The following is a 26,543-nucleotide window of genomic DNA, read 5'->3' as shown; positions in this document are numbered from 1 at the left end:
AAATCTTTTTCGTGCATTCAATCCGCAGCCGCCACGTAGTTCCTCAGCCCATTATTTAATCCTAGACCGAGTAATGAGTTTCCTCTATGATGTCAGTCCTTAGGTACATACCAAACAATTCTGGACAAAAGCATTTTTGAACGCGAAAGATTTTATGGGCGCAATTTTTATATAATGTAAGATTTCACTATAACAATCAAAGTATCCGCAGATCTCCCGTCGGCGGGCTAGCATTCTTTTGCTATTAACGTTTACCTCTCCTCAAAAGCATTCCCCATTGGTTTCCTACTACAGTCTTAACTGCTCAAGGCAAGCGATGGAAGCGCTATAGAAGAAAGATTTTGCTACATACCGGAAGAATGTACCATTACCCCCAACATTTCTATTCCAGTACCTTACAGTTTTGCAGCATTCAAAATTTTTGTCCAAGATTGTTGGATATGTGAACTGCCGAGAATGGAAAGAATTGGCAAATAGGGAGAGGTTTAACTTTTTCTCGCTGAATATCCCTTCACGATTACGAAGATTACGAAGGAAAGTGCGGCAGAAGGAAGCTCCTGGGATTCCACAGCGAGCTTCCAGAGAACAGCGCACACCTAAAATGTCTCGACGGTACGCGCGAGGTCGAAGAAGCAGATGAGCACGCACCAGATACAGGTCGCGAGGTGAACCCAACGGCTGAATCTTAGCAGCCCGCATATTTAGAGTGTACCAAGCCTCGCCTTTCCGCCCGTACATAATCGTACCTGCCGCCGTTTCCTACGCCCCACCATGCTACGCGAAGGGGCAAAATTGGAAACAGGAGGGGGTGCGCGACACTGATGTCCCAGGGGCGGGCGCTGCGCGTGGCGGGAACTCCACCGCCGCCTGCCGGGAGATAAGGGCAGCGCTGCGCGGTTCTCGACGGTGGCTGAAGGAACGGAACGGTGACTATCGGGAACAGGACAGGGGTGAGGGAAGAAGAAGGGGCGAGGGCTGCAGCTGTCGCCGCTTTAATGAGGCCCCAGACCCCGCCGCGTTCGCGCCTGCCGACGTCCCGTCTCCGAATTCGACCCTTCTGCTTCCAGACGAGCGTGCCGTACCGTTGAGCGAACACCTGGACTTCACGCAGTACAGCGGATGCTCAACCCAGTGCGGCGCTGGCGACAACCAGGGATCATTCTGCCACTCAGCTCTGGTTCATTGCCATGCACATTTCGTGCGAAGCCACACAGGGAGATTGCACCGATTGTGCCCTGCCGGGCAAATAGTTTTGAGCTGAGAGTCGGGCCAGAATACAGGTTTTACAGCTGCTCTACGAGTAATAATTTCTTGATCTCGGCAATGCAAGTAGAGCACTTGTAAAAAATTTTCGCCCTGTCGCGGGGTGGAGAAGAGGCACTGTAGGCGGACGTCCCTTTCCCTGAGCGTGGAGAAGCAGGCCAGGACGTCAAGTCTCCACCAGCGGATATTTCCGCCTTGAGATTTTCTCTGATGAGATTTTCTCTCTCTTTAATCGAGCGAAAAAACTGTTCCTCTGTGGCGTTCATTAAGGTCTTCTTGTGGGGTCGACAAATAAGCAGCAAACAGCGAAAAATTGCACTGCGTCTAATAAGAATAGCATTAGTGTGATGAGAATAAATGATAACATTAAATAACGAACAAGGGAGCAAATGCCGTGGACCTGGTGCGCACGATGACATCGCCTTCATAACTGGGCTTAAAGAGGGGCACGCCATGCCGAATAACTTACGTTTTGCTTACATACCAAGCGGGAACACCAGGGCGACTAGCCGTAAACTGTTAAACTGGCCGTGCTTAACTGGGGATGACGCATGGGCTCTCGCATAACGCCGGACAGCGCATTCGCAGACGCTCATGCACCCACGGCACGCGAGCGGCATTTGCACCGCGGGTCAACAATGAGGATTTCTCTCGGTCCCAACCAAAGGGAAACTGCATTTTCCCACCGGAACAGCGCACGGATGGTAGCGGGTGCTGCGCACACAATGCCACCGTGCCCCCAGATTCCATCCGCCCGAAAACAAAAGGCAGAACATCGGGGCCTCGCGCTCGCGAATGCGTCCCTGTGGCAGGCTCTTACAACTCCGATTTGTGTGTCTCTCCGCCTGCGGCGAGCATGCAGGTCTGCTTAGACCACAGCGCACGTCTTCGAGGAATTCCACGCTCGTCTTTTAGAGTTCGCGCGAGTTTTCCGTGGCGCGTCGAAAGAGGAAACAGACGCGCAGAATACGCGCGGCAGCGGCCGAAGGAGGGAAAGGGCGATGCTTCTGGGCGTGCGGGGAAAGGACCGCACGCTGAGATATTCCGGCGCGCGCGCACGAACATTGCGGCGAATGCTGGAGCTGTGACATGGGAAAATTGCACCTGGCCCAGATAAATGCCGGCTCTGTCAAGACCGCTGCGGAGAGCCCCACTGCGCGCACGCCGTCTGGCGGTGGCGCAACGCAACCCCTGCGATTGCGAGCGATGCACAGCGCGAAGTACGTAAGGCTTCTAGAAGAACAAATAAGGGGCAGAAGTATATCCAGGCACTATATATTAGTACGCACTTTGGAAAAACTGCCTGGTAACAAATTTTCCGCCCCTTCCTTTTCTCCCTCCAGACGCCCATTCTACAGTACTTTTTTTTTTTTTTCGAGTTAGTCGGGTTTCGTGCGTTCGAGCTTGGCCGAAGACGCATCCTGGCAGAGAATTCTAATTTCGAGGTGAGTTAAAACTCAGTGGGTCCGCAGAAAATTTCGCAAGATGATACCACATTAAGCCGCGTGGCCGCGTTTTTCATCATTTTCCTTACTCTCGGGAAAAGAACCTTAGTAAACCAAGTGGAACGCGCGTTATCTTGCTCGGACCATACCGTCCGGAAAGTTCACGATGCAGCGCGGTATATCTGTCATAGTTAGAGCAAAAACATACTTCGCGACAGAGCGACGATGAATGAAAAGAGAAGAGAATAGTTTCAAACTCATGGAATTCTTTAAGGGTAGTTGTAATGTTTTCATGACGTATCTATAGTACAGTAGTGTTCCACAGTTTCGTTACGCTTAAGCTGTGATAGGAAACGTCGCAAAGTGCGTGGGCTGTGGGTTTCCGTGGCTGGTGCCTTGCGTACAGGGTCAATCACACTTAAAGTGAACATGGCTCCGCGTGGCTGCGCACACGCAGAACACTATTGCGGCCAAGCCGGTGGCGAACTCGTGCAAAGAGGCAGATGACACGAAGCACCACGTCGAGTTCCCTCTTCTCGTGCGCCACTCTGCATTGATTCATGAACGGGTTAGATGCAATGGCACTCCTCAGGTACGTGGCCACGCAGAGCCATGTTCCCTCCAAGTGTGGTTGATCCTGTACATGCCAGGGACAATGCAAACAGGGCGCATATTGCGCCCTTTTCAGCGCCGTCAAGTCGCGTCATCCCGTCACCGGGTCGGTGCTCTTGCTCTTGCACACTTCCCGTCTTGTGAGGCCGGCTCGACAAACGCTAATTGCAAGCGTGGCGCCCCAATTGCTTGATTGACCGTTCATGTGGGGCTCTGCTGTCATTTCAGCTCGTTTGGGAACCCCGTGAGCGACAGACGTCGCTCCCCGAAAGCCCCTCCGCTGCCAGTAATGGCGTCCTGTTCGATGGGCGTTGTCTGGCTACAGTCTTCCACTCAGCCTCTCCGCAAGTCCCTCGTTCACAGAGACCGCTTGAACGTCATGCTCTGAGAACTAGCAGAGGAGACACTTACTCGACGGCGAGTAATTATGCGACGCCCTGCATAAGAGATGTTGCAGCGGTCGTCGAAGTGACCTCGACAGTACAGAGAAACAAGGAACTCTGATTGACTGTGCAACCTTTCGGGGTAAACTTTAGCATGGTTCTCGTCTGTCACGATTAATCACTGTACAAATGTGATGAAATGGGACACAGCGTGTTTAGCGTCTGGATGTATTATCTGTGCTAATAATACAAATACAGTGAGTCAAATTCGACTGTTCCTAATGTGCTTTCTTTTAGTGGAAAACAGAATAACAAGTTGCAGAAGTACACTTCAGAAGGTTCGCTAATTAAAGCCTACCAACATATGATATTCTCCTTGCGAAGCTCTTTTCCACGTAAAAAAAAAAAATAATGTCACCCGGCAATCCAGCGGACACTAAATTGTTACATGGCTGTGACCACAAGAAAATAAGATGCACGAACAGTTTAAGGCTAATTGTTCATTGGAGAACATTAACTGTCTCTTTAAACCATCCCATAAATTAATTATCGGTGTTTTTCATGAGGCATGTAAAGAGGCATATTAATCGATACAGTATACACCAAATATATTGGCGTCGAACGAGATATCGAAATGGTTCGATATATCGATAATTTGGTATATAAAACATGGCAGTAGTTATGGTTAACTTAAAACTAGAAGCAAGAATTAGTTGCTGAGGCACTTCTTGCCGCATCGTGTCGCCCACCGCTCACCGCTCGCTGGGCGTTGTTAAGGCCAACCTACTTCGCATTGAAGCAGCAGCTGACGGTGCATCGAAATTAGCCATTGCCTATCAGAAGATGTCTAATCCTGCAACGAATGCACTATAGACAGTTTAATTCCGCAACGCCTTCGGCAGTGCAACAATAGAAGCACGCCAGGCGAGGACCGCCGCTAGCCTTTTTTCGGTCGGTTGGCTTCACCTCATGCTTAGATGTGGCGTGGAAAATCAGTAGCAGAGATCGAAGGCTACCCTCCAGCATATGCCAAGTTCACCTCACCACACCGTATAATACTACTAGAGCTGCCAGCACGGGCCCAAGATGGCGCAGGCTACCACTCTCTGTGAGCGAAAAGTGATCGACGAGCGCCATTATATAGAAAAGTGCCACTCGTATGGGCGCGAGGTTCAGCTCGATATATCGAACGACAGAGAAAATTGGTGTTCGATATACTGCGCAACTTTCCTATACTTTCAAGGGGGATTTTCAAGGGGATAATGATGGAAAAGGACTCGCACAAAAGAACGAGAAGCTAATCTTGCAAGCTGTATTTTCGACAAACGCTTAATGTTGAGCCCTTCTTGGAGTATAGTCGGCTAGCAATGACGAATTACCTCTCCCTTCTGCTATCCTCCCAATCACAATCAGCTGCAGCAGCATTCAGTAGCGTCCAAGGGCTTAAGCATCTGAAAACAGCCATTCGTAAATGCATAACAGTATTTCAGTTGGCTGCCAACCTTTAGAACATCTTGAGCAGACTTATGCAAATGAGGGGCGGATTATGACATGCTTATTAGCATGTTCACAGCGGCAATGATTTTGAGAGCCCTAAACCCTGTGCTTTGAGCCCATCAAGGGTGGGCTACCCTTAAATTTTCTTGGGTGTGGCGTAGCCACGTGTGAACCATCGGTAAACCAAGTTCTTTAGACTTTGAGCGACCCAGCATGTGCGCTTTTCGAAGTCCCCTTGAGAAATCTGTGCTATCCCGCGGTTTCATCGCGTGCCTCAGTACACGTGCCGCACATTAAAATCGCACGAAGTGATCCACCGGTGTCCCACGAAGCAGTGAAGGAAGGTAACGGTCATCAATACAAAGGACAGCATAAATATTGCTTCTATGTTGTTGTTTTCTACTTGTGGTATTTATCAATAGGAAATTAGTAGCGTAATTATTTTATGGTTGAAAGATTATTGATTAAAAAGTAGAAGGAAAAGCGACCACATGCCATCAGTGGGTTCAGAACCCTCGACCTCGGTGCGTCACCTACGCTGGTCTACCAACTGGTGGCGGCTTAAAGAGGGCCTCGGTTCTGGCAGCCTTGATGCCATAGGTAGCATAAGAAGGCTCTCGAAGAGCTGCCGTCCTCACTGTTCTATCACGTTCCACGTGACACTCGCGGTAATGCGGTACGTTCTATGGTGAGTGACGAGTTTTATGCCGCAAGGCCATCTGTGGGCAAACAGCGCCATCACACAAGGTGTTTTTGAATCTATTCACAAGGTTGGGTCAGAGACCCATTTTGCAATCGTTTCATCCGCGGACTCAAACTCTCATTCCCGAAGTAAAATTTGCGATAGAACAGCGCAGAACCACGGGACTGGACAGAAGACAGGCGATGACACAACTCAGTTTATTTCGAAGAAACACGGCTTCTTATACCATATGTACAAACACATGCGTCCCACACATATCGTTCATGCACTCTAAAAAGACAAAATAAGTTTTGTAATCATGGAGGTGAATCAATATTTAACATGTGAAGTTCTTTCTTTGTTAACGCGGCGGACGGCGTGCTGATGCAATGGTCACTCAGCCTCGCTACCGAAGCTGCCTCGATGATTCCCCGGATCAGCTGCTCTTTGTGTTTCGCAAGTACTTCGCATCTTCCGAGTTCAGGCGCACATGCTTTTGAGGGGCAGTCTCTGCAATTAATCCCTAAATTTCTGCACGCTTGCTTAAAATTTGCGCGCATAGCTGGCAGCGCAAACACCAAGACAGCATGCGCATGGATGAATACAGGCCAGCGCCCGCCTCTCACTACCCCCCCCCCCCCCCCCCCCCCCCAGAAGAGCAGCGCTGCTGCCACAGCTTGCTAGGAAGAAGCAGAGAATGCGCGGCTCCCTCCCCTGACTTCGGCCTTGCCGTCTTCACGCCACCGCCGAGGCTACAAGCTACTCTCGCAGAATGCTCAGACGCACACATGCCAGCGCGTACAGCGCATGCGTACGTCTTCACTTCCCCACTCCAATCTCCTCCTCTCTGTGAACCTACGCACCTAACTACACGATCTCGGCAGTTGAGCTACTAACGGCTTTCGCTACAAAAACCATATATGTACAGTCTTGGTCAAAAGTCTTAAGGCCGCAGCGTTCAACTTCAGCGGTTCCTTCAAAACACAAGTCAAGCAGGAAGCTTCTCTACAGCAAGAAGAAACCATCTGCTGGCATTTCAAGGTCATTCGGTCTTTAATAGTGCCGTAATGGCTCTGTTATGCGGCTGAAGCGGAAAGCATTTGGCCTTAAGACTTTTGACCAAGACTGTACATAATGGCACCGCAATACGAGAGTATTCAACAGAGATACAATAACTATGCGAAAACAGTTGTGAACAATGAGGAAAAGCATTAACGTAAGCAACACAGTAATCTGGAGCTAACCAGGTCAGGTCTGAGACATTTCCTCTAGATTGCATGGCTAGGGTAATTCTTGCTTTTTTCCAGTATGTCTCTGGCCTCGTAAAAATTTCTAACGTAATATATGAACAATTTTGAAACAACACGCTATCCAACTTAAAAGCCTTAGAATAAGGCAATACCATCTAAGGCCGGTTAAACCACACGTCTCTCGGGCCCTACAAGTAACATGTTGTGGTCATTTCATTAGAAAACGTCTTCTTCGCCTTTCGCGCACGATAATAGAAGTCTGTGAGCTCGAAGCCCGTTATTTCATAGATACGAAAACTCATCGACTACTGAAGACGGCGCTTTCCACGTCGCGAGATTGGCAGTCATTATTTCGACTTAAAGGCAAACGAGGATGCTTTCACAAGAGGATCTTCTATTGCCACTTAATTAACATCTGTAGACTTCAACTGCCGCTCCATTCACTAAACATAGCCTGTTTACAAAACTAAGACTATTCTGAAAAATCAAGGCCGTGAGCACTTCGTGCGGAAAACGCAAAGCGGGGCGTTTGATGTACGCTCTGACAGAACTATATGCCTTTTTAATTACGGGTGGTGAGAGCCTATAGGGTTTTTATACAAGATTCGTTTTCTGAAAGTTCTCGTTTCAATGAAATAAGAACACATGTACCGCACATTCGGAAAGAAAAGTTGAGTAGAAAAATGAAGAAGCTGTTACTGATAGGCATGCGACAGTGGTCGAACAACGAAGATTAAAGGAGAGGTGAATGACAAAAAGACAAAATTTGGACTTTCGCGTGTTTCTATAGCGACTTCTGTGTTGGTTTAGCGACGTATCGTAATTTAATGAAACCGAAGCAATGTGATGCTTGCTGCGGTGTCTTTAACTGAAAATGCCTGAAAAATTAAAATGTCGGGCTTTAAAGGTCTTCATATTGAGTAGGGCATTTTTTCCTTCTGTGCCAAAAAAGCGACCATTTGAAAGAGAAAATAGCCTAAATGTCAAGTGCATCTGAAAGCCCACTGTGCGGTTTTTAGCGATGTCGTAGGCGACGTTGTAGTCCGTAACTAATTTGCTGAGGGCGGTTATTTAATGCCTTCAGTTGACGAGCTTCTCTTATCGAACTAAGAGCACGGTCTGGCCAACGCTAGAATTCCACCGTAGGCTACATCGCTCGCAAATTTTATTTAATATCGCAAATAATCAGACAAAAATTGCATTCGCTACCTGCATAAGCTTCAGTAAATCGAGAGAAGGGAGGGAGTTCATCCCCGGAGCTATAGCATGGAATGCCATAGAGCAAGAAATCGCCAACGTGACTTCGGTCGAATGTATTGTATCTGCTTTGAAGATTTTACTGCAGCGAATCGTGTTATTGCTGCTACAATTCTCGGTACTTATGCGCATTTTTTCACTCCTATTTGTTTTGTTTTGTAGTGAAAGTATTTTTTTTTTCACGAACTCATTCCTGCCTAAATTTTCAGGAGGCACTTGTCAGTATCAAATAAACAAATAGCAACACGGATAGCTTTCAAAACCAAGATATGTGCTCGCATAAAGAGTTGTTTAGAATGTTCAAAACTGAAGCATAAAAATTAACAGGGAACAAAAGTGTTTGCAAACTATCTCGTCTCCGGCAGTTGGCGTCAGCATGCAATCCTTTGCTTGTTGGGTGTAGGATAGTTTGGTGGCTACAGGCTGCTAGCCTCTTTGTATCAGCCCCGGCCAGGTGTTCAGGGCCATATAAACGGAGGAAACTTTTTCCGTTTTGTTTTTATCTTCAGCCTCTTCGTCAGCCGCCTGTGGCCGCCATCTTTCTTTTGCGTGAAACCGCAAAATGCTGCTGTCGCCGACCAGCAAACACTTTTTTTTTATTGAGGCATCAAACATGCAACGCATTCCATATTCTGAAGGTGTTTGCTGGTTCTTGAACTACCCAGCCCCTTCAACAATTTTTCGTGCTATGGCCGCCGAGCACGGACGTTGTACAGAGATGAAGGAATGCGTAAAACGTGGAACCAGACGTACGGTCACGCAAGACAAAAACAATTATGTCAGCGCGATAGGCGTCTTTACCTGTTGTGTCCCGCAGTCACTACGTGCATGGAGGCATCCTACCAGCGCGGTTTAAACAGTGTCACCTGTCATCACTGTGGCCACCCGTCCTGTCGCTCAGTGCCATACAAGCATAAAAACGCCAGATAAACACATTGTCCACTTTTACGCACTATATATGTATGAGCTGGATCTTGAGGTCTTGCTTGCAAAAATATGTCTTGAGAAAAAAGTATTCGGAACGTCTGCAAATTGTTGTCTTTTCAACGCTCCTGAAACTAGTGACCACTGCTTCAGCAGTTGCCAAAATGCGATATTCTTCCGGGATCTTTCCCAAAACACGAGTCAGATTCCTATACGGAGCCTCACTTTACTTCGCTAGACTCCTTTTATGCACCCATAGATATGTTCTTTCTCGTAGGGCCCCACAGCACGCGCAAGGCCCGTGTGATGAAACGCTATTGTAAGTCAGTTCTTTTGTCAACGCCACACTTTCGACAACTGATTGCTATCTAAGAGACGCGTATGGCCACACTGCCCGCAAACCAGACTTTTACCTTCCTTTAGTCATCCACTCGACCTTGCCTGTTATCTAGTGCGCCGTTCTGAGGCGTATTGTGCTGCTAGGCCGGCTTCGTATCACTGGTTTATATACCTTTTGCAAAACTCCGAAAGTCTGCTTGCTTCCAGAAGAAAAAATCCCTCACCATGGCGGCTAGGCGACTTTTGGGAGAACGAATCGGGTGCAGCGTTGAAGATGTTAACAGAAACAATAACGCCGCGCGCCTTTCCTACCTATTTCTGCTGTGTCTTGCTGCGGCGATAAAGGAATTAAGAGCAGCCTGCCACGCGCTGAAATCACAATGGGAGGGCGAAACGCAGCTGTGCCGAGTTGCTGCTCGCAAGGCGCTTTGAGAGCATAAGGCTTGGAATAGGTGTCTTCAGCGCTGCGCCCACCTTCTCCCACAGGGACAATCCCTTGCCATGGTAAAGGAATTATGGTTTTAAGGTGTGTAACGTCCCAAAGCGGGATCAGAATATGAGGGACGCCATAGTGAAAGGCTCCGGATAATTTCGACCACCTGGAGTTCTTTAACATGCACTGACATCGCACAGTACAGGGTCGTCCACTCTTAGTTAGAACACGCTAGCGCATGGCCGCACTCTTCAGAGGGCCACCGCGTGCGACACAGTCGCTCATCGCAGCAAAGTGGCGCAGGAGAAGGTGTACCTGGACGTGGTGCTTCGCGTCATCTGCCACTTCGCTTCGATGCGCAGCCGTTTCAGACGCAGTGACCCTCCAAAGAGCACGGCCATGCGCTAGCGCAGTCTAACTAAGAGTGGACGACCCTGTACATGAGCCTCTAGTACGAGTATAAGCTGACCTACTCCACATCCTGGAAAAACAACACAGTAGTAAAAAGCATAAAAGAACCGACGACTAAGCGATGGGAGGAAGTACTGTCTAGCTCAGACCAGAAAGTTCAGCAGGAGCTGATTGAAAGGGCTAGAGCGGCTGCAAGGTCCAATGGACTTCTGGAATAGGGGGATCAACAAAAAATATGAATTCCAATTAAAATGGTTTCACCATAATCATCATAGCCTTCAGCGGTGGCCACTGAGTGACGGTAAGTAATTTTCGAGAAGAACACCTGCTGGTTGTTTCGCAGATGCACGTATACCGACGAGTTTGTCGGACGGCTGACATGAATATTTCTCGCTGCAACTAGACGCAATCTTAAACGACCTTTTTGATTAACAGGAAAATAGAAACTTTTGCTACCGTATAAGACGAATTTTGTAATCGAGCCTCGCAATGAGAATGCGGGTGTTGGGTAACAGCAACCGGATCAAATGAACGGTGCGAATAAATTAACTCCTGACCTTGCGCTTTTATTTATTTTCTTCCCGCTCTCCCCCTACTGTGCGCATCGGCAGTGAGCTGCAAGAAGTGACTGGGGCAGTGCAACTCGCGCGCCGCCTCTTGTGCAGCAAGTGAGGCGCGCCCTCGACGGTGGCAACAGTGCAGCGCGTTTGTCGACTTTTTCTTGAAAACGTGCCCTCTGTGCGCTCATGAACAGGTTCTGCTCTATTTCTGGCTGATACACATCCGCGCCGCATAGCGCTATGGATGAGATGGAGCTTCTTGTCGCCTGCACAGAAAAGCATTTAGTGAAGATGCAGACACCACAGATATTTCTCCATTTTCTTCAAAAACTAAATTTCAATTTTCAATTTAACCAGATCGATCCTTTTCGCATTTTACACCCACCGAGACCTTATGTGCTATTTGGACGCAATACCTGTAAATCCATTATTACTTGCAGTACGAGTTTCAAACTTTTACTCCTGGGTTATGGGGCTTTAGACCCTGTAAAAACAGAGAGCACAAAGATCTGCGAGCAAAAAAAAAAAGACCCACACGCGAAAGGGTTAACTTAACTGGCACCTGCCACCGCACGGAGTTCGCTCGCAATCCAGTGGGCAGTTCGCTACTTCCCACGATGGACAGGTTGTGATGACCCCTGACGCCACAAGGTTGCGTGACCTGGTGATGGGTGTGATACCTGATTTTCTCGACACACCGCTAATGCACGGTCCTCGCTCCAGCAAAATGTCTACCACTTAGAATAGGTGCTTTGACGGATACACGCCGCTGTCTCAAGGAAACTGGCTTTCAGGAACGCTGATTAAATATGTTGGATATTAGCGGCCTTGTGTAGAAGTGCTACCATATAAGTTATTTTAGTTAGGAGTGGTATGAGGACTGGTACATATGAGTAAGGTCTGGATGAGGAGTGGTATACATGGCGGGTTGTCCGCACTTCGGTCGGCAGGTAGAAAATTCCCCACAAAGCAGACTTCGGAGAAACAAAGAAGCAAACAAACAAACACACAGCGGCTAAATGCGGGGAATTCCCACTGTAAGTGTTATCGCACTGAAAGCAAACAAAAAGAGTACAGAAACATCCAAAGTTAACTGATCAAAGTTAACAGATAGAAAATCTCCCTTTCACACGGCCAGGCGTCGCTTATGATTCATTCATCTATCGCTCGTTGCTCTACTTATAGCGTTTTCGTAGATTTGCTGCTGTTAGATACTAGTGCTACTAGTCACCCGCTAACCATTTACTCGTGTTAGAGAACTTTCGGCGCCCAAATATTATAATGCACATTGCGAACCTATTTTTCTCAAGCTCGATCTCACACTCAGCCTCGTTCCCACCCATCTTTCGCTGTTAATTAACTGGGTCATTACCTGCAATGTACTTTAAGCTGCCACATCATTCACTGCAAATCACAATGTTTGAAGTTTTTTTTTGTTTGTTTTTTACCACCACAAGGAAATCTCCACTATCCAGAGGCGATGTCCTATGCTGCACCTCCTCTATGAGAATGATGCGCTAATGACAACGCATGTGTTGAATAAGCAAGCGAAGTAAACAAAAATTCGAGTAAGAACTCTGCTTCTCTGTACATCATCTTAGACACAAACTACGGGTTCCAAAAACTAAGTAGAGTAAAGAATAAAAAAATGGCTGAGGCTTAGCTAAGGTTAAGCCTAGTCAGATGCGAAGCTATTCAGGGGCATTCGAGGTGTACAAGAAATAAATAAATAAATAAATATTGATGGCTAGGCTTGGTAATACAGGGCTTTCCTTGGTTGACGTTCATCCCGCTCTTCATCGGTCTCTGTGGCACGCTGAAGCTTTCGCTTCTCGTTCAAATCAGCCCTGCTTCTAGGCGGCATCCCAACACCTGGCCGCCTCGTAAGTGCCCGGAGAGCGAGGCAAGCTCAGCTTTATACCGCCGCTGTAGCGTCACGTGGTCAGCTGCAGCGCCTCTGATGTGGAGCCTCCACCACCGCGGCCGACCGCGAGAGCCGGCAGCCCATTTCTCCTCTGCTGTGACGTCATGTTGTCACGTGGTGTCACGTGGTCACGCTAAAGGTCAATGGTAGCTCCACCGCCGCGCTCGACGGGCTGTAGTGTAGCTCTAGTAATATGCTTCGCATAAAATTGATATTTTACCTGTCTCTCAAAGAGCCGTGTCCACCTCCCCCGATGCGCCTGCATCCGCCGAACTTCCTAGTGATTCTCGCACAAATTTATTCCCTCTTTCGACGGCGTAAAGACGGAATCCCAGTGACGTTGAACAACATGCGCGGAAAGCGTTTTTCATTCCTTTTTGGGCGCCGCGCCATCTGTCCCTCGAAGTGAACGTCAGCCAGGAGGCTCCACTAACGAGACTAAGTAGAGAAATACACCAACTCACGCCGTGACAGCCATCTCGCTTATAGGCGGCGACTTCTGATAAGCTAAACCGTAATGACAGTTAGGAAGTGCTGCTCAGTCGCGCAAAACGCGAGCAATCGCTTCCTAGTTGAGTCACCAAGTTTTCAAACTTTTTTTATTGATTATTATTCTGATTGCAGTTCTTGAAGGAACTTTACAAGATGCACAGCTACCCTTTGGTGTCTTTTTTTTTTCTCTTGTAGCCTGGCAGAGGGACGGAACTCGTAACATTATATTCCGTATCTGGATTTTGACCTCAAAGACTAAAATAAAAATAGAAAGCTAATAGGGCACGAGGGTTCGTAAAGAAAGCTTCTTTCTGCGTCAAATATCGTCGTAGAGCACGCATCAATAAAATATAGATTTATCCACATTGCGTGCCTTCGGTAATCACCGATCAGACTTTACACCGAGGGGAGCGTGATAAGAATCTGACCGCCATTGGTAATTGCGCCTAGAAATGTTCACTGTAAATATTTTATCAGCAGGAGCTTAGCCGAACTCTCTGACGAGCTGTAGAGCGTTGAATAGGCTATCGTTGAGCTTATCTAGACCTGGGGATGAAGAAGGGCATCTATTGTAATAATGTGTCATAAAAAAGGAGGGAAAATAGTTTCGAATGCTTGGCTACTAAGTACATAGCTGGCTGCCAATGGCACGCGGGCACGCCCGACTTCTTCTGAGCTTGCACTCACTCGCATTTATGCTATAAATTATGACGCGAAACGCAAAACCAGAAACTTTTTCCTGAGCTGAGCTGATTGTCTAACAGCTGTTAGGCAAGGAAAAAAATGTACAACGTACGTTTTATCGAACAGAAGCACGCCTTGTTGCGCGCCTTTCTCGCCTTGTGTGAGTCACGGGATTTTTTCACTGTCGAGTGGATATTTCTAAAGTTACCTATTAGTTTAGGTTCGAGGCTTAGGAACATCCGCTAGGTTGTTTTGACCACGTATTTCCACATGTCTGCGACCGAAGGCGAAGCCTGTCGTGTGCTGCATTCGAAAAACCACGGCACTTGGTGTGCGGACAAGACCCACATGATGAAAGCCTTTCGTGCATGAATATATAGTCGCCCACACAATTTCTTGGCGCCGTAAAACATGGTTTCCAGCAACTGCATAGCCAGATCTACTCAAGAAGTGTCACGGCATGAGAACACGAAATGTCTTCGAGTTGACTTAGCGTGTTATCTAGGAGCGCAAAAAAAAAAAAAAAACGTCTTGCAATAGACATGTCCGAATTACCATCTTAGGCGTAGCGCTGACACTCAGCGATGGCAACATCACTTCAATGATTTTGTGATATTCAAGGAGGAGGAATAAGAGGAAAGGCAGGGAAGTTAACGTGAATATAATCGGTTTGCTACCCTACGCGGGGGGAAGGGGTTGATGGAATTAAAAAAAAAGCAGAGAAAGGAGAGTAGCAGAAAACTGAAGTCACAAGAAATTGAGCATTCGTGAAGTCACAGCCTGTGATGCAGGCCAGAAGTCCGCAAGAAGCGGAGCAGTGCCTTTGAGGCCTTCACCGCCGATGATCGCCGCGGCCAGTGACCGAGAATCTTCATTTCCATCAGTGGGCGTGGATCTAGACGCTCCAGCGCACGGCTGAGAGACTGCCTTTCGGCGCTATAGGCAGGGCAGTCACAGAGAATGTGGGATATAGCCTCGTCATACCCGCAGATGGCACATGCAGGGCTATCAGCCATGCCGATCAAGAAAGAGTAATGATTGATAAAAGCTACACCAAGCCACAGGCCACCAAGCCACGTCGTGGTAGGCCGTATGAAAGCCGAAGCTTCAGATTTGGGTGCAAGGATTTTTAACGTGAATTGGAAAATTGGCCGGAATTAGACGCGGCAAGCGTGATGTCCCGGGCAAGCGCGTGAAGCCTGCCCGCTGCGTCTGATCTCGAAAGGGGGATCGACACAAAATCGCCGTCCTGGCCAGTCAGCAGTTCGCGCGACCTCATCAGCGCGGTGATTCCCTGCTATGCTTAGTGATATTCAAGGCGACAGCCCTTGGCATTAGGGTTACGATTGGAGTGCTACACTGTAATATGGCGGCATGAAGTGGACTGTCATTGAAAGTATTTTAACTACAGAGGGTCAGAATGGACCGCGAAGGACGCTACAGAAGCGACATCACAAGCAAAGAAGCGTCAAACTAGCACTCGTACTAAGTATAGAGCCAGTGGCTACTAATCAGAAGTTCCAGTGAACGTTGTTTCTGCGAAATGATTTAAGTAAACATGTTTTTCTCTTTGATCTTGAATATGCCAAAAATGTCGTTTTTTTATTACATTTGACCCATTTTTAAGGAAACAAGAGAAGAAATACACCTGATTCGTTCTCCTGCATAATCGGTATACCGATGTAAAACTAGTGAACTATAATTGTAGCCATCTGCGAAGTAAGTCATTTTCTGGGAGATATCGTCCCTAAGAAACAAAAAAAAAATTATTTTAGGAAAAGATCTCATAACTGCAAACATTCGCTGCAAAAGAAAATTATCGCAGAGGTAAACCCAAAAAGACACAGAATAGGGAATAAAATGAAACAAAGGCAATCATCTAGGGGGGGGGGGGGGGAGGAATTTTTTTAGAAAATTCTCTACGTACATAGAAAGTATAGGATCCACTGCAAGGCGCTGTGGTGGCGTATCTGGAGGGTGGAGAAGCGCCAGCTCTGCCCTTATAAAAATGGCCTACATGACATCTTATAAACTCTATTGGTTTCCTATAGATATTTCTTTTTGTCTAATCATAGTCTATAGAGTGTCCATAGACAAAAGTCTACTAAAAGTGTATAGCCATAAATCTATAGATTGTCTGTAGACTGCCTATAGCATTTGTACTGCCTACAGACTGTTCTCTAGGATTTTTCTATAGTCCATAGACATCATAGACAGAGGTCTATGGGCAGTCTACAGACTGTCTAAGAATATTTTGTAAGGATGTAGTTATGGGGCTGACCGGTGGCGCTTCTGGAGGCTTCATACACCGCCGTTTTTGGAGAGAGTTGTTAATAAAGCCAACGCAGTAAGAGGTTCAATGCCTGGGCTCACGTTAAGTAAAGTATGGCACTCCGGCACTGATATTTTAGCGTGATGTCCGATGTTGATGCGGTAGCTTCGGACGGGAGTAGCGGGACTGAGTGCCCGCCGCAGCGGCCACATTCAGATGACGATAAACGTTAAAGACGCCCGAGTGCTGTGCGATCTTAGCGCACGTTAAAAAACACCAGATGGTGGAAATTAGTCCGGAGCCCTCTTCTCCGGCGAATATTTCTGTCTCCTTCCTTAAAGGGCAACTGAAGCGGTATTAGAATTCGATGAGTTTAAGGTTGCCGAATGTGCGAAGTGTGCTGGTAAAGCCTGCGAAATCGTTTTGCTCTAGCATTTGAAATGGTGGCGTAATCGCCGAATAAGGTCGCCGTCGGTGTTCAGTCTTCTCTGAAGTGCACAGCGACGGGCAGAGGCCCCTATAATGACGTCACGTCATTATAGCGATGACGTGACGTCATTGCATGCTGCTGGCGCCATCTAACGACGCACAGCAGCATGCAGGCGTAAGCAGCGGACATCTGAAATTTCGGCAACAATGACGTCACTGCCAATTTTCCTCGCACTACTCCACCGTAGTGAGGAGAAGCCTAAGCCTCGTCGCGGTTTTGTTCGACGATTATGTCACCACTTTAAATGCTAGTGCAAAAATACTTTGCATGGTTTATGTAGAAGCTTGATAGATTAGAATTCTTGAATAACCCCGAATTCTCAAAAAACCGTTTCAGCCTCCCTTTAAACTCCATTTTCATCCTTTCACTCATGGCGCGGTGCGGGTGTCTACGGTGACCGGAACAGTTACTCAGCCTTTCATTCGCTCACAACCTTGCTATTATTATTATTTAAAAAAGGGTCTTCTTTAAACATGGCTAGTCGTCTTCAAGGGAATTACTTTAAAGAGACAACGCGTAGACGGAAAGTGGGAAGAAACTCATACAAACCAAACGCTGAATAACTAGTTATGTTTATTTAGAATGCCCTGAAATATAATAAGAGAGAATGCAAGAAGTTCGCAAGTTCTACAAAAACAAGCAAATAGAGGGCAAACATGATTCAAGAGAAACAAAAAGCCCTCCTTTACAGCCTTCGTGGCAAGGAACCGTGAAGAACGTGCACAAAAACACCGCCGTCTGAAGTGCGTCGTCTCCCCGAAGAGTTAAAAAGAGCTCAAAAACCAAGCACATCATGCACTCCAACCGGTGGTTTGGGTAAATTAACACCATGCCGCGAAGGTTACATGTACGCGAACGAAACATGTTTTAGGTACTTAGAGGCAGATACTGAACTAATCTGAAGAACCGCTGCAGCTGTGCGGGGCGAACAAGGTGGAATGAACGTCCAGTAAGCTGGTGGGATTAAGAAACCTGGTTCCAGGTGGCAAGGCAGGAAAACTGAACGAGAGGGTGGTAAGTCAGAGGGTTGGCGCCACAGCTGAAATAGAGGAAATAGCAAGAAAGGAGGCTGAGGCAGGAAGAAAGAAGGGGTGCAGGAAAATAAAAAAAAAGCCAAGAACAAAACAAGAAAACAGCTGCAACCGAGAGGCAGGAAAGAGGTCGAAAACCTATACGACGTGCTTTCTTTGGAAAGAAAAAAAAATGGTAGACGGACGTATAACACTCAGGAAGGGACATTTTTCCCCGGTTCTGCGCAAGCGTCGATAGTCCAGCTGGTCGGGCTATCCCAGTAGCGCTTCCTAACGGCAACTTCATAAAACGCAGGCGACCACTCATATGACAAGCATTGTGAAGCCAAGTTACGGTGATGTCTTTGTTGCTACTTTTTTCGCGTGCATCTGTGCCATTCACAGGGCCTTAGTGACCACGACGGAGCAGCACACTCGCGCACTTACTAACAATGTTCATAAGATCGATTATAGGAATAATTTATTGTTACAGAGACAGCGGTTAATGGTTTTTGGCTCCGCAGCGTAGGCGCAACATCACGCCACGTCACTGGTCAGTGTGTTGTGACGTCAGACATGACGTCACTGCAACGTGCCACGCTGGATGGTCCGAACAGAGTGACTTTCCGAGCGATCGGATAGTGACGTCACGTGCTCTTCGAGAAGACAAACAGTAACGAATAAATAGGATTATACTAACCACCGCAAACAACTGTCGCCGGATCTCGCATTAGACGGCGGCATCGTTCCGGTAAATTTTTTTTCTTTTTTAATTCTTTCCTCTAAGCGCCTAATTTCATCTCATTCTTCGACTACTAGCTGCCAAAAGATACAAACGCACCTCATTTTCTTTTTCTTTACTTCTTTTCTTCGCTACCAGAAACAAGGTAGCATTATATCTCAAGTCTGCAAGCATCCTTATTGCGAATGATAGATTTCCGTACGATGATGTGTCAACACGAGCCAATAAAAGAAAAACACAAAAGAAAGTATGAAACTTCGCCTAAGAAATCTTATGCGGAAGGTGTGTTGCAAAGTTCACGCTCTGCGCTCCGCACAGTAAAAGCAGGCAAAATAGGTGATTCGTAAACCTATTATCGGGAACCGAGACAGAAAAAAAGAAGAAAACAATTCTTATCAAAGCAATGAATCGTATAGGCAATGAATAGGGCCCCAACGACTCTTACCATCCTGCCGTCTTGCAAAAAAAAAAAAAAAGAATTCATGAAAACGCTCTCCGCAGCTGATACAAAACTTGCTGCAAAATGCACTGAAGCAAAAGTAAAAATTCCGAACTTCAAAACAGCGGAGAAAGTTTGTAAACAGGCATACTGCGATACCGTACAAGCGCCACCGCACAATAGCCCTATCCGCTTCGATTCTAGAGCGGTGTAAACGCAATTCGCCCAGGACACAGAAGAAAATGGGCACAACAGCGTTGGGCGCGAGACTTCTGGAAGTCTCTTTCCAAGCGGAAGCACCGTGGAAGTAGAAGTGTGGAACGGAAGAATGCCGTAGTATAAAATTTATGCCGCGATCTCTCTACCGCGTAGGCTGCCCTAAAGCTGGAGTGATATCTGTCGAAAACGACTCTATTCAGTCTATAGTTCCGCTTTAGCAAGGCGTACAGACTGTGGAGCGTAACACGGAATGACAAATCTCCGCGGGAACTGCTTTCTCGAAAGCGTCAGCCGACAGCACTCTTTTGAGGCGTATAGAGACTGTTTACACATATAGCGACACCGGATAAGCTTTGTGGCGAGACAGCGGAGTGCGGAGGACCCGTGCGTCCGTCCCGTGCGGGTCCCCTGGCTTGTGCTTCCAAAACCGCCCATTGTCAGACAAGGCAATGTTGCACGAGCATTTCCGACAAGGCCACCAGATGTATGGAAAAAAAGGAAACTATGTTAATTATTTGATCGCGACAAAAATCTGACTTTATTGGCGAGCTGCGCGGTAATTTCGAGTGGCAATATTTCTGTTACCTTTTAGGTCATCGACGTGTTGATGTATAAGCGTTGCTAGCCATCAAAAACGACGCATGACAAAGGGTTTGCGTATCTGTAGCCGCGACGGACGACGTCTCGTCGAAAGAAATACCGACTTTCGAACGAGTTTCTGCAGTTCTACAAGAAAGGTATCATCAGTAAAGTTTGGTTCCATCGTGATGGCAAGATAAGGTTCGTGGTATTTGTAGGTTTTCGAAATCTCCACCTCCTGCAGGAAAAATACGATAGAAACAATCAAAATTTTACCAGGGCAGACCGGCGCGAACAGAAAATGAGGGATATAATCTTAACGCTGTGGGGCACGGTTCTATCTGTGGACTTCAGAAATTCTAAGGACATGAATGGCATGCCAGCACAACCAGAAAATCATCCATCGCGTGGGAAAAGCTTATTCTAACGCAGCGACGCGAAGGGTTCCTCCAAAGCCTCAATTCAGCTTATCGAAGGCTGGCGCGCATCAACTGTTACTTCCAGAAGTAACTTTATCAGTGAATGATGTCAGCAATTGCGCTTGAGGCCGTCATTCTTAAAGCGGAATGCTCGAGAGATTCGCTCGTGGTACAATGCAACGTCATATCCCCGATCGCCAGAGCTGGCAACAGCCGTTCCCTACGTCTCTTTTCCAACTTTTTTTTTTGTTCTTTTACCACGTGACTTGGACAGGAGTTGACGGCGACGCGTCATCGCATGACGCTCGCTCGCACCAGAATCCGTGGCGCCAAATGTATCGCCTACCGAGAACTGAAAGTATCGTGCTGACCGACGGTTGTTCTGTCAGTGCCCTCTGCCCAAGCTCTCACGCCCAGCGGTACGTTCTAATCGCGGCATCGTGGTCAGCAGAGTGGAAGAGCATGCCGCCTGGCGCTTGACTCGTGTCAAATGCGCGCACGCGCTGAACGCGCCCCGGCCGCACGTTTGCCGCATCTTTCGCCGCGTCGCGGCTGCATGCTAATCGTTTCCGTCGGAGCTCACCTTTGGCGAGCAGTGCCAGCGTTGTCACGAGTGCGAAGAACATCCCGGAATCCATCCGCCGAGCCGCCGGCGTAACACAAGCACGTCCACGCGCGGGCCCAGCCAACCATTGACTCCGCGCGTGGCTTTAGCCGCGGCCGGCTGTGAGCGGAGCAGCCGCAGAAGGAGGAGGGGAATGGCAAAAAAAAAAATGCGTCCAGAAAGAAATCGACGATAAAAGCGGGGGCCGCGGCAGCGGCGCCGCCTTTAGGCCACGCGGCGAACCGAGACCGGCGGCCTCCCGCAGACGCCCCTCCGACGCCGAAAGCGGGCTCGGCTCGCGCGCGTGGACGCGAGAGGCGGTACGCGCAGACACGGAGAGGGTGCATTGCGCAACCGTCACCTGGCCCACGCACGTTCCACAGCAGGCGGGCGAGCAGATTGATTGATTGATTGATTGATTGATTGATTGATTGATTGATTGATTGATTGATTGATTGATTGATTGATTGATAACAAAGGATCATCTCCTACTGCCGTCGTGTAAGCATAAGTGCACATGCTCGTGTATGCATGGAGCGCACGTGCCATCAGGAACGAAGCGGATATAACAGCGGTCACAACACTCACCGTTCAGACAGCTGCTCCATAACTTCGCAAACGCACGGGTAGAGAACGAGGGAAAGAAAACATAGTCGAGAAGCCCGCTGCAAGTGTTTAGGCTTCATCGTTCAGTGAAAGACGGTCGTAATTAATGATAAATCACTTGCACTTACAAACGCATAAAGCTCTTCGTGCCTCGCGCTTAGGCCGGAACTGCGCCGACACTTGACAGCGAACCTCACAACCACTCCCGCCAGATAACAAGGTGGCGCATTGCTGTCTTCAGTTCAGCGCTACTTCGTACATAATTATGGCGTGCTCTCCGGTTATCGCTTCCATTCATGCCACCCTCCCTGTGAATTCCCAGTTCTAAAGATGCCGTTTATTGTCAAAATGCCGGAGAAGCACACATCTTGCGCATTTCTCTTTCACTTGTTATTTGCCTATTCAAGTTTTATTAAGTAACAGAAAAAATATCGCGCCATCACAGCTGTACACAAGCCGTCCCCGTGTTGATAAAAGCTCTAGCACACGCGCCGTAGTCAGGCGACCGACTAGGAAAGAAACCAGTTGTGAGAAAGGTTTCAGGTTTTAGTGGAGAATGCATAAACGCATATTTTTTTCAGCGCATGCTGTTTGCGGAAAGCTTTAAAGAATCCTAGGAGGTCTTAAAAGTCTTCTCTGCCCCCCATCCCCCTTAGAATCATTTTGCTTGCTTTGCTTGCGTTGAAGCGAGTTATGTCATGCTGTACTTCGTTACCGATATGTAATGATCGTCTCAGGGCAGAGAACAAAAAAAAAAACAGGTTTCTTGGACAAACTAAAAATTAATCCGATTTATCTCGCAGCGCCAAGAAAAAGTACACGCCATCGTGATTTAATGCTCAATTTAATTTCAATTCACTTGAGGGATGCACTTTTTAAAAATCACTTGCAGAAAGCGCTTAAATTCGCCAAGATCATCCGGAATGGAGCCCACACTCTTAGGATCATCGCTGCTCGTTCACACGTGATAGGCGTCATTGACCGCTGTGACGTACGCGCCGAGAATTCTTGGCATGGGCGGCGATGTTTCGTGTCGGTGCTGGGGCGTTGCTAGGAAGACAGTCTCCGCAACACGAACACGACATGGGCACGCCTACGGTGGCGGCAAAGGTGCGTCGTTGAACCAGTTGAAGAAGTTGGCGCCACTTGGTCATAGCCTCTTCCATTCTGGATAAGAAAATCTAATTATGATGCATTTCCGCCTACTGAGTGATATCATTTTTCCACAAAGCAGCAAATACTAAGTGCCCAAAGTTTTCATCGTCGGCAAGCGGCAGTTTGAAAATAAATAGTTTGAATAAATATTTCATTCATTCATTCATTCATTCATCGGATCTTCGATAGTCACTGCGCTCACGATGAACAGCTGCACTAGCACTAGCTGATTAGCACTAGCTGATTCGCACCAGCGAATCAAAACGGCCTGTTTGCTTTGTACGTAGGACAGATGTGGTTCATTCGCAGCGCACGAATTTCTCTGCAAGTGTGAAAAAAAGTGAGGTTTCTCCCGGTTTGAAGAGAATCTGGACGCAACCCAGAATGATGCGGACTGTTTGTTGTTTATGGCGCATCGTTATCAGTGAAGGATGCGATGAACACTACACGATTACAGAGCCGCCATGTAATGCAGCTGAAAATGGGCATAGATTAGAAGGAGGGGGAAGTTTCTCTTTTTTGTTTATCGCGGGTCTACGTTGTTAATTTGTCCGAAAGGCTTGCTCTCCCGATTGGCTTTATTTTGCATTCATTTTTACTCACCCCGACGCGGTGGCTTAGGGGTTACGGCGCTCGGCTGCTGGCCCGAAAGACGCGGGTTCGAACCCGGCCACGGCTGCCGAATTTCGATGAAGGGGAAATTCTAGAGGCCCGTGTACTGTGTGATGTCAATGCACGTTAAAGAACCCCAGGTGGTCGAAATTTCCGGGGCCCTTCACTGCGGCGTCCCTCATAGCCTGAGTTGCTTTGGGACGTTAGACACCCATAAAGCACAAAACACCATTTTTACTCACTGCATATAGCTTCCAGCGTTGTGTTGGGGCTGAATTTCAGGTTGAGTGGTTTCATAAGCGAACGTGTGCACAAAAATAACAAGTGAAGAAGAGCAAGATTGCGCACCGTAAGCCATTAACGGCCAGTCCGCTCGAGCGCTTTGTCAATAGCTCGAAGTTTGTGCCCTCCCAGAAGCGGTCAGCGGGGACCATTTGTAGATTTTTTTTTTTTGCTTTAGTCAAACTTCCTTTGGCGCCACCCAATGTCGTTTGACCACAGCGGGAAACGGGGACCCAAGAACGAATAACCCGTGTGATCACAACAGTAAGATACGCGACCGAACAGCGTAGTGAGAACACCTCGCAGATAGGCAGATAGCAAGAGGACAACGAAGGTCTCCAGCTATTGCTAAAAAAGAAAAAAAAGGAAACGACGCCTATTTTATTCTTGCTTTCTTCTTAACGCTCCATCAGCTAAAAATCAGTCACCGAGGAGTTTGATCATTTGTTCATACTGCATGCCTGTTTATTTATCTGGCGGAGTGAGGAGCAAAATCCACTTCAGTCATTCGCAAAGCACTTTGGCTTTCGTGCTCTCTCAGAAAGGGTATTGCGGTTTGGAGTCGCTTTTCTCTTGATCGAGCCTTATAAATGGGTCCTTAGTTCGGCATCCTTTTTTTGCTCCCGAATGCTGAAGTCAGCTTACTGTTTTGATATGTTCTTCAATATTAAGAATCTTTGTAGCACTGATAGCATTGCTTTTGGTCCGCAGTATTTTTTACCAGTTCTCGGCGCAATCCCGAACAGTGGTTAGTCTTCCGTTTCTCTTACTGGTCAGTGCGTTGCAGTAGTGACTTCCACGCTTTGAAACCCGCCGTTATCAGGCAGGGTCAGCGCCGTGGACTGCACAGTCACTGCTTACGTGTTGTGTCACACTGCTCACTTGTGATGCATTTTGGGAGCGTACAGAAAACGCTATGAAACACTGTAGTCTATCTCATCGGCAAGAGCAGGTGTAAGCATGAAATGAAACGAATTGCAGGAAAGGCGTGGCGCATTCTTGGACGCCTCATAAATGGCGGTAGCCGCACTTGGCAAATGAAGAGGCGTTCTGGCTTTTTGTCGTGCCACCGGCTTCGCTCATTTCTATTCTTTAACCCGGGATGCGTGCATGTTCTCGTTATCTTCCTTATCGGCTTAAAGAGACGCTGCTATCAGCCGCAGCAATTCCAGCTGAACAGTGCATTCGGCATTCCTGCCATCGAGAGTTTGGAAGGGCAGAGCGGATTTAAAGAACCGTAGGCGGTCTATGTTAATCCGGAGCCCTCCACCATGGCGTCCTTCATAGCTCATAGGTCGCCTCCGGACGTTATACCCCACAATTCACGATTCACTTCCTTACGCTGACGGTGGTTTGAATCCCGCTCAGGACTCTTGTACGGACAATCTTTTTTTTTTCTTCTGCTGGATACGAACCCGTAGAAGAATGCTTCTATACAGGCGGAAAGTTTCGCAATGCGTCCGAGATCTTCGGCCTCAGGTTCGGCAACATGTCCGGCCTCAGGAGCGACCTCGGGTTCGCTGCGTTTCTCGGATGGTGGTCACATCTATTCGCCGAGAATGGGAGCTAAAATCATTTTCAGCTTAAAACTGCGGCTTTGCGAGTGTTTATACGCCTCTCTGCGTTGAAATCAAGGGTGTACTTTCCAGGTTTCCCGAGCTTAAAGTGAAAATAAAAATAGATCACCACCACTCCTCTTTTAACCTTGTGTATCTTGTTGGCATGATCCTTCTGCTTTGTATGCTGGGAGTAATGTAGCCACAAATAGAAAAGCACTGCCCCGGTGCATGCAGCCGTTAAACCCGGTCAGTAGAAGCTAAAGCTGCCGTGCCCTTCAACGAATAGAAACAATGTTGCTGTTGATCCTGTATGCATGCCTTCATGAGAAAGGTAATAACTTCATAAACAAGAAAACAAAAACTTCAGGGATACTAAATCGCTTTCACAGATGTGCCCTGCCCTGTCCGCAGGACAGATTTTTTTTCAACTACAAAGTTTAAGTGCAAGCTTCTTTCGTTTGTAGCCGTAAGACTGTGCTTGGGTGGGTGCTAATGAGTAATTAATCCCTTACTACAAATCTACTCCATCTGGCGGGATTCCCCTAAACTTTGTACCAACGCTGCTCCCTCTTCCAGTTGTTGATCAATTCGCTTTCCGCTTACCATCTGCTAGCCGCCCCGGTTAGCTCAGTTCGTAGAGCGAGTTACCCGGACTGACCGGACTGACGATAATCCCAGGTTCAAAACCCGCATCAAGAGAAATTTTTCATCAACTAAGAATTTTCCGTGAATTAAAGCTACCTTCATTTCTAGCCGTATGGTTGAGCTTGGGTGGATGCTAGTCAGTATTTACTCAGATATTACAGATCCACTCCACCTTGGAGGATTCCCCTAAACATTGAATCAGCCGCCGCGGTGGCTAAGTGGTTATGGTGCTCGGCTGCTGACCCGAAAAACGCGGGTTCGATCCCGGCCGCGGCTGTTGAATTTCTTTGGAGGAGAAATTCTAGAGGCCCGTGTACTGTGCGATGTCAGTGCACGTTAAAGAACCCCAGGTGGTCGAAATTTCCGGAGCCCTTCACTACGGCGTCTCTCATAGCCTCAGTCGCTTTGGGACGTTTAAACCCCATAAAACCAAAACCAAACTAAACATTGAATCAATGACGAAAGGTGCCGTATCCTTTTATACTTCTTGTTCTCCACCTACTTTGTTGTTTTTTCTTCCTTCAAGGATATGTATATTGCTATCAACATATAAAGAAAAATATAAAGAACCTACCAGAGTTCACACTCATTCCCGCTATGTGGATGAACCCAAGCCCAAGTGTATACACTCGGATAGTATGAGCCTAGATTAGGTCGGTCCAGCTTGATAGCGTCCTTTTCGGTTGGCAGGAGAACATTTGAGCTTTCTGTTATTAAATTCGGCTTTGACACAAAATTCTGCGCTCTCTAACTC

At 47.6% G+C, this 26,543-nt stretch overlaps 1 protein-coding gene across 1 annotated transcript in view; it reads right to left on the bottom strand.

Moving 5' to 3' along the window:
* Window positions 1–21,043, bottom strand: part of LOC149340037 (uncharacterized) — a 224,395-nt gene extending 203,352 nt beyond the window's left edge. Inside the window, exon 1 of the mRNA XM_089548779.1 lies at window positions 20,910–21,043. Within this exon, the coding sequence (XP_089404905.1) occupies window positions 20,910–20,964 (55 nt within the window). The 5' untranslated portion in view covers window positions 20,965–21,043. The remainder of the gene's footprint in view (window positions 1–20,909) is intronic.
* Between the last annotated feature and the right edge of the window lie 5,500 nt (window positions 21,044–26,543).

This window comes from Amblyomma mixtum, chromosome 6 (genome assembly GCF_055824585.1).
Source record: "Amblyomma mixtum isolate Tamu chromosome 6, ASM5582458v1, whole genome shotgun sequence".
NCBI lineage: Eukaryota > Metazoa > Arthropoda > Arachnida > Ixodida > Ixodidae > Amblyomma > Amblyomma mixtum.
The sequence above is the reverse complement of the archived record's forward strand: the minus strand, read 5'-3'. Positions and strand labels throughout refer to the sequence as shown.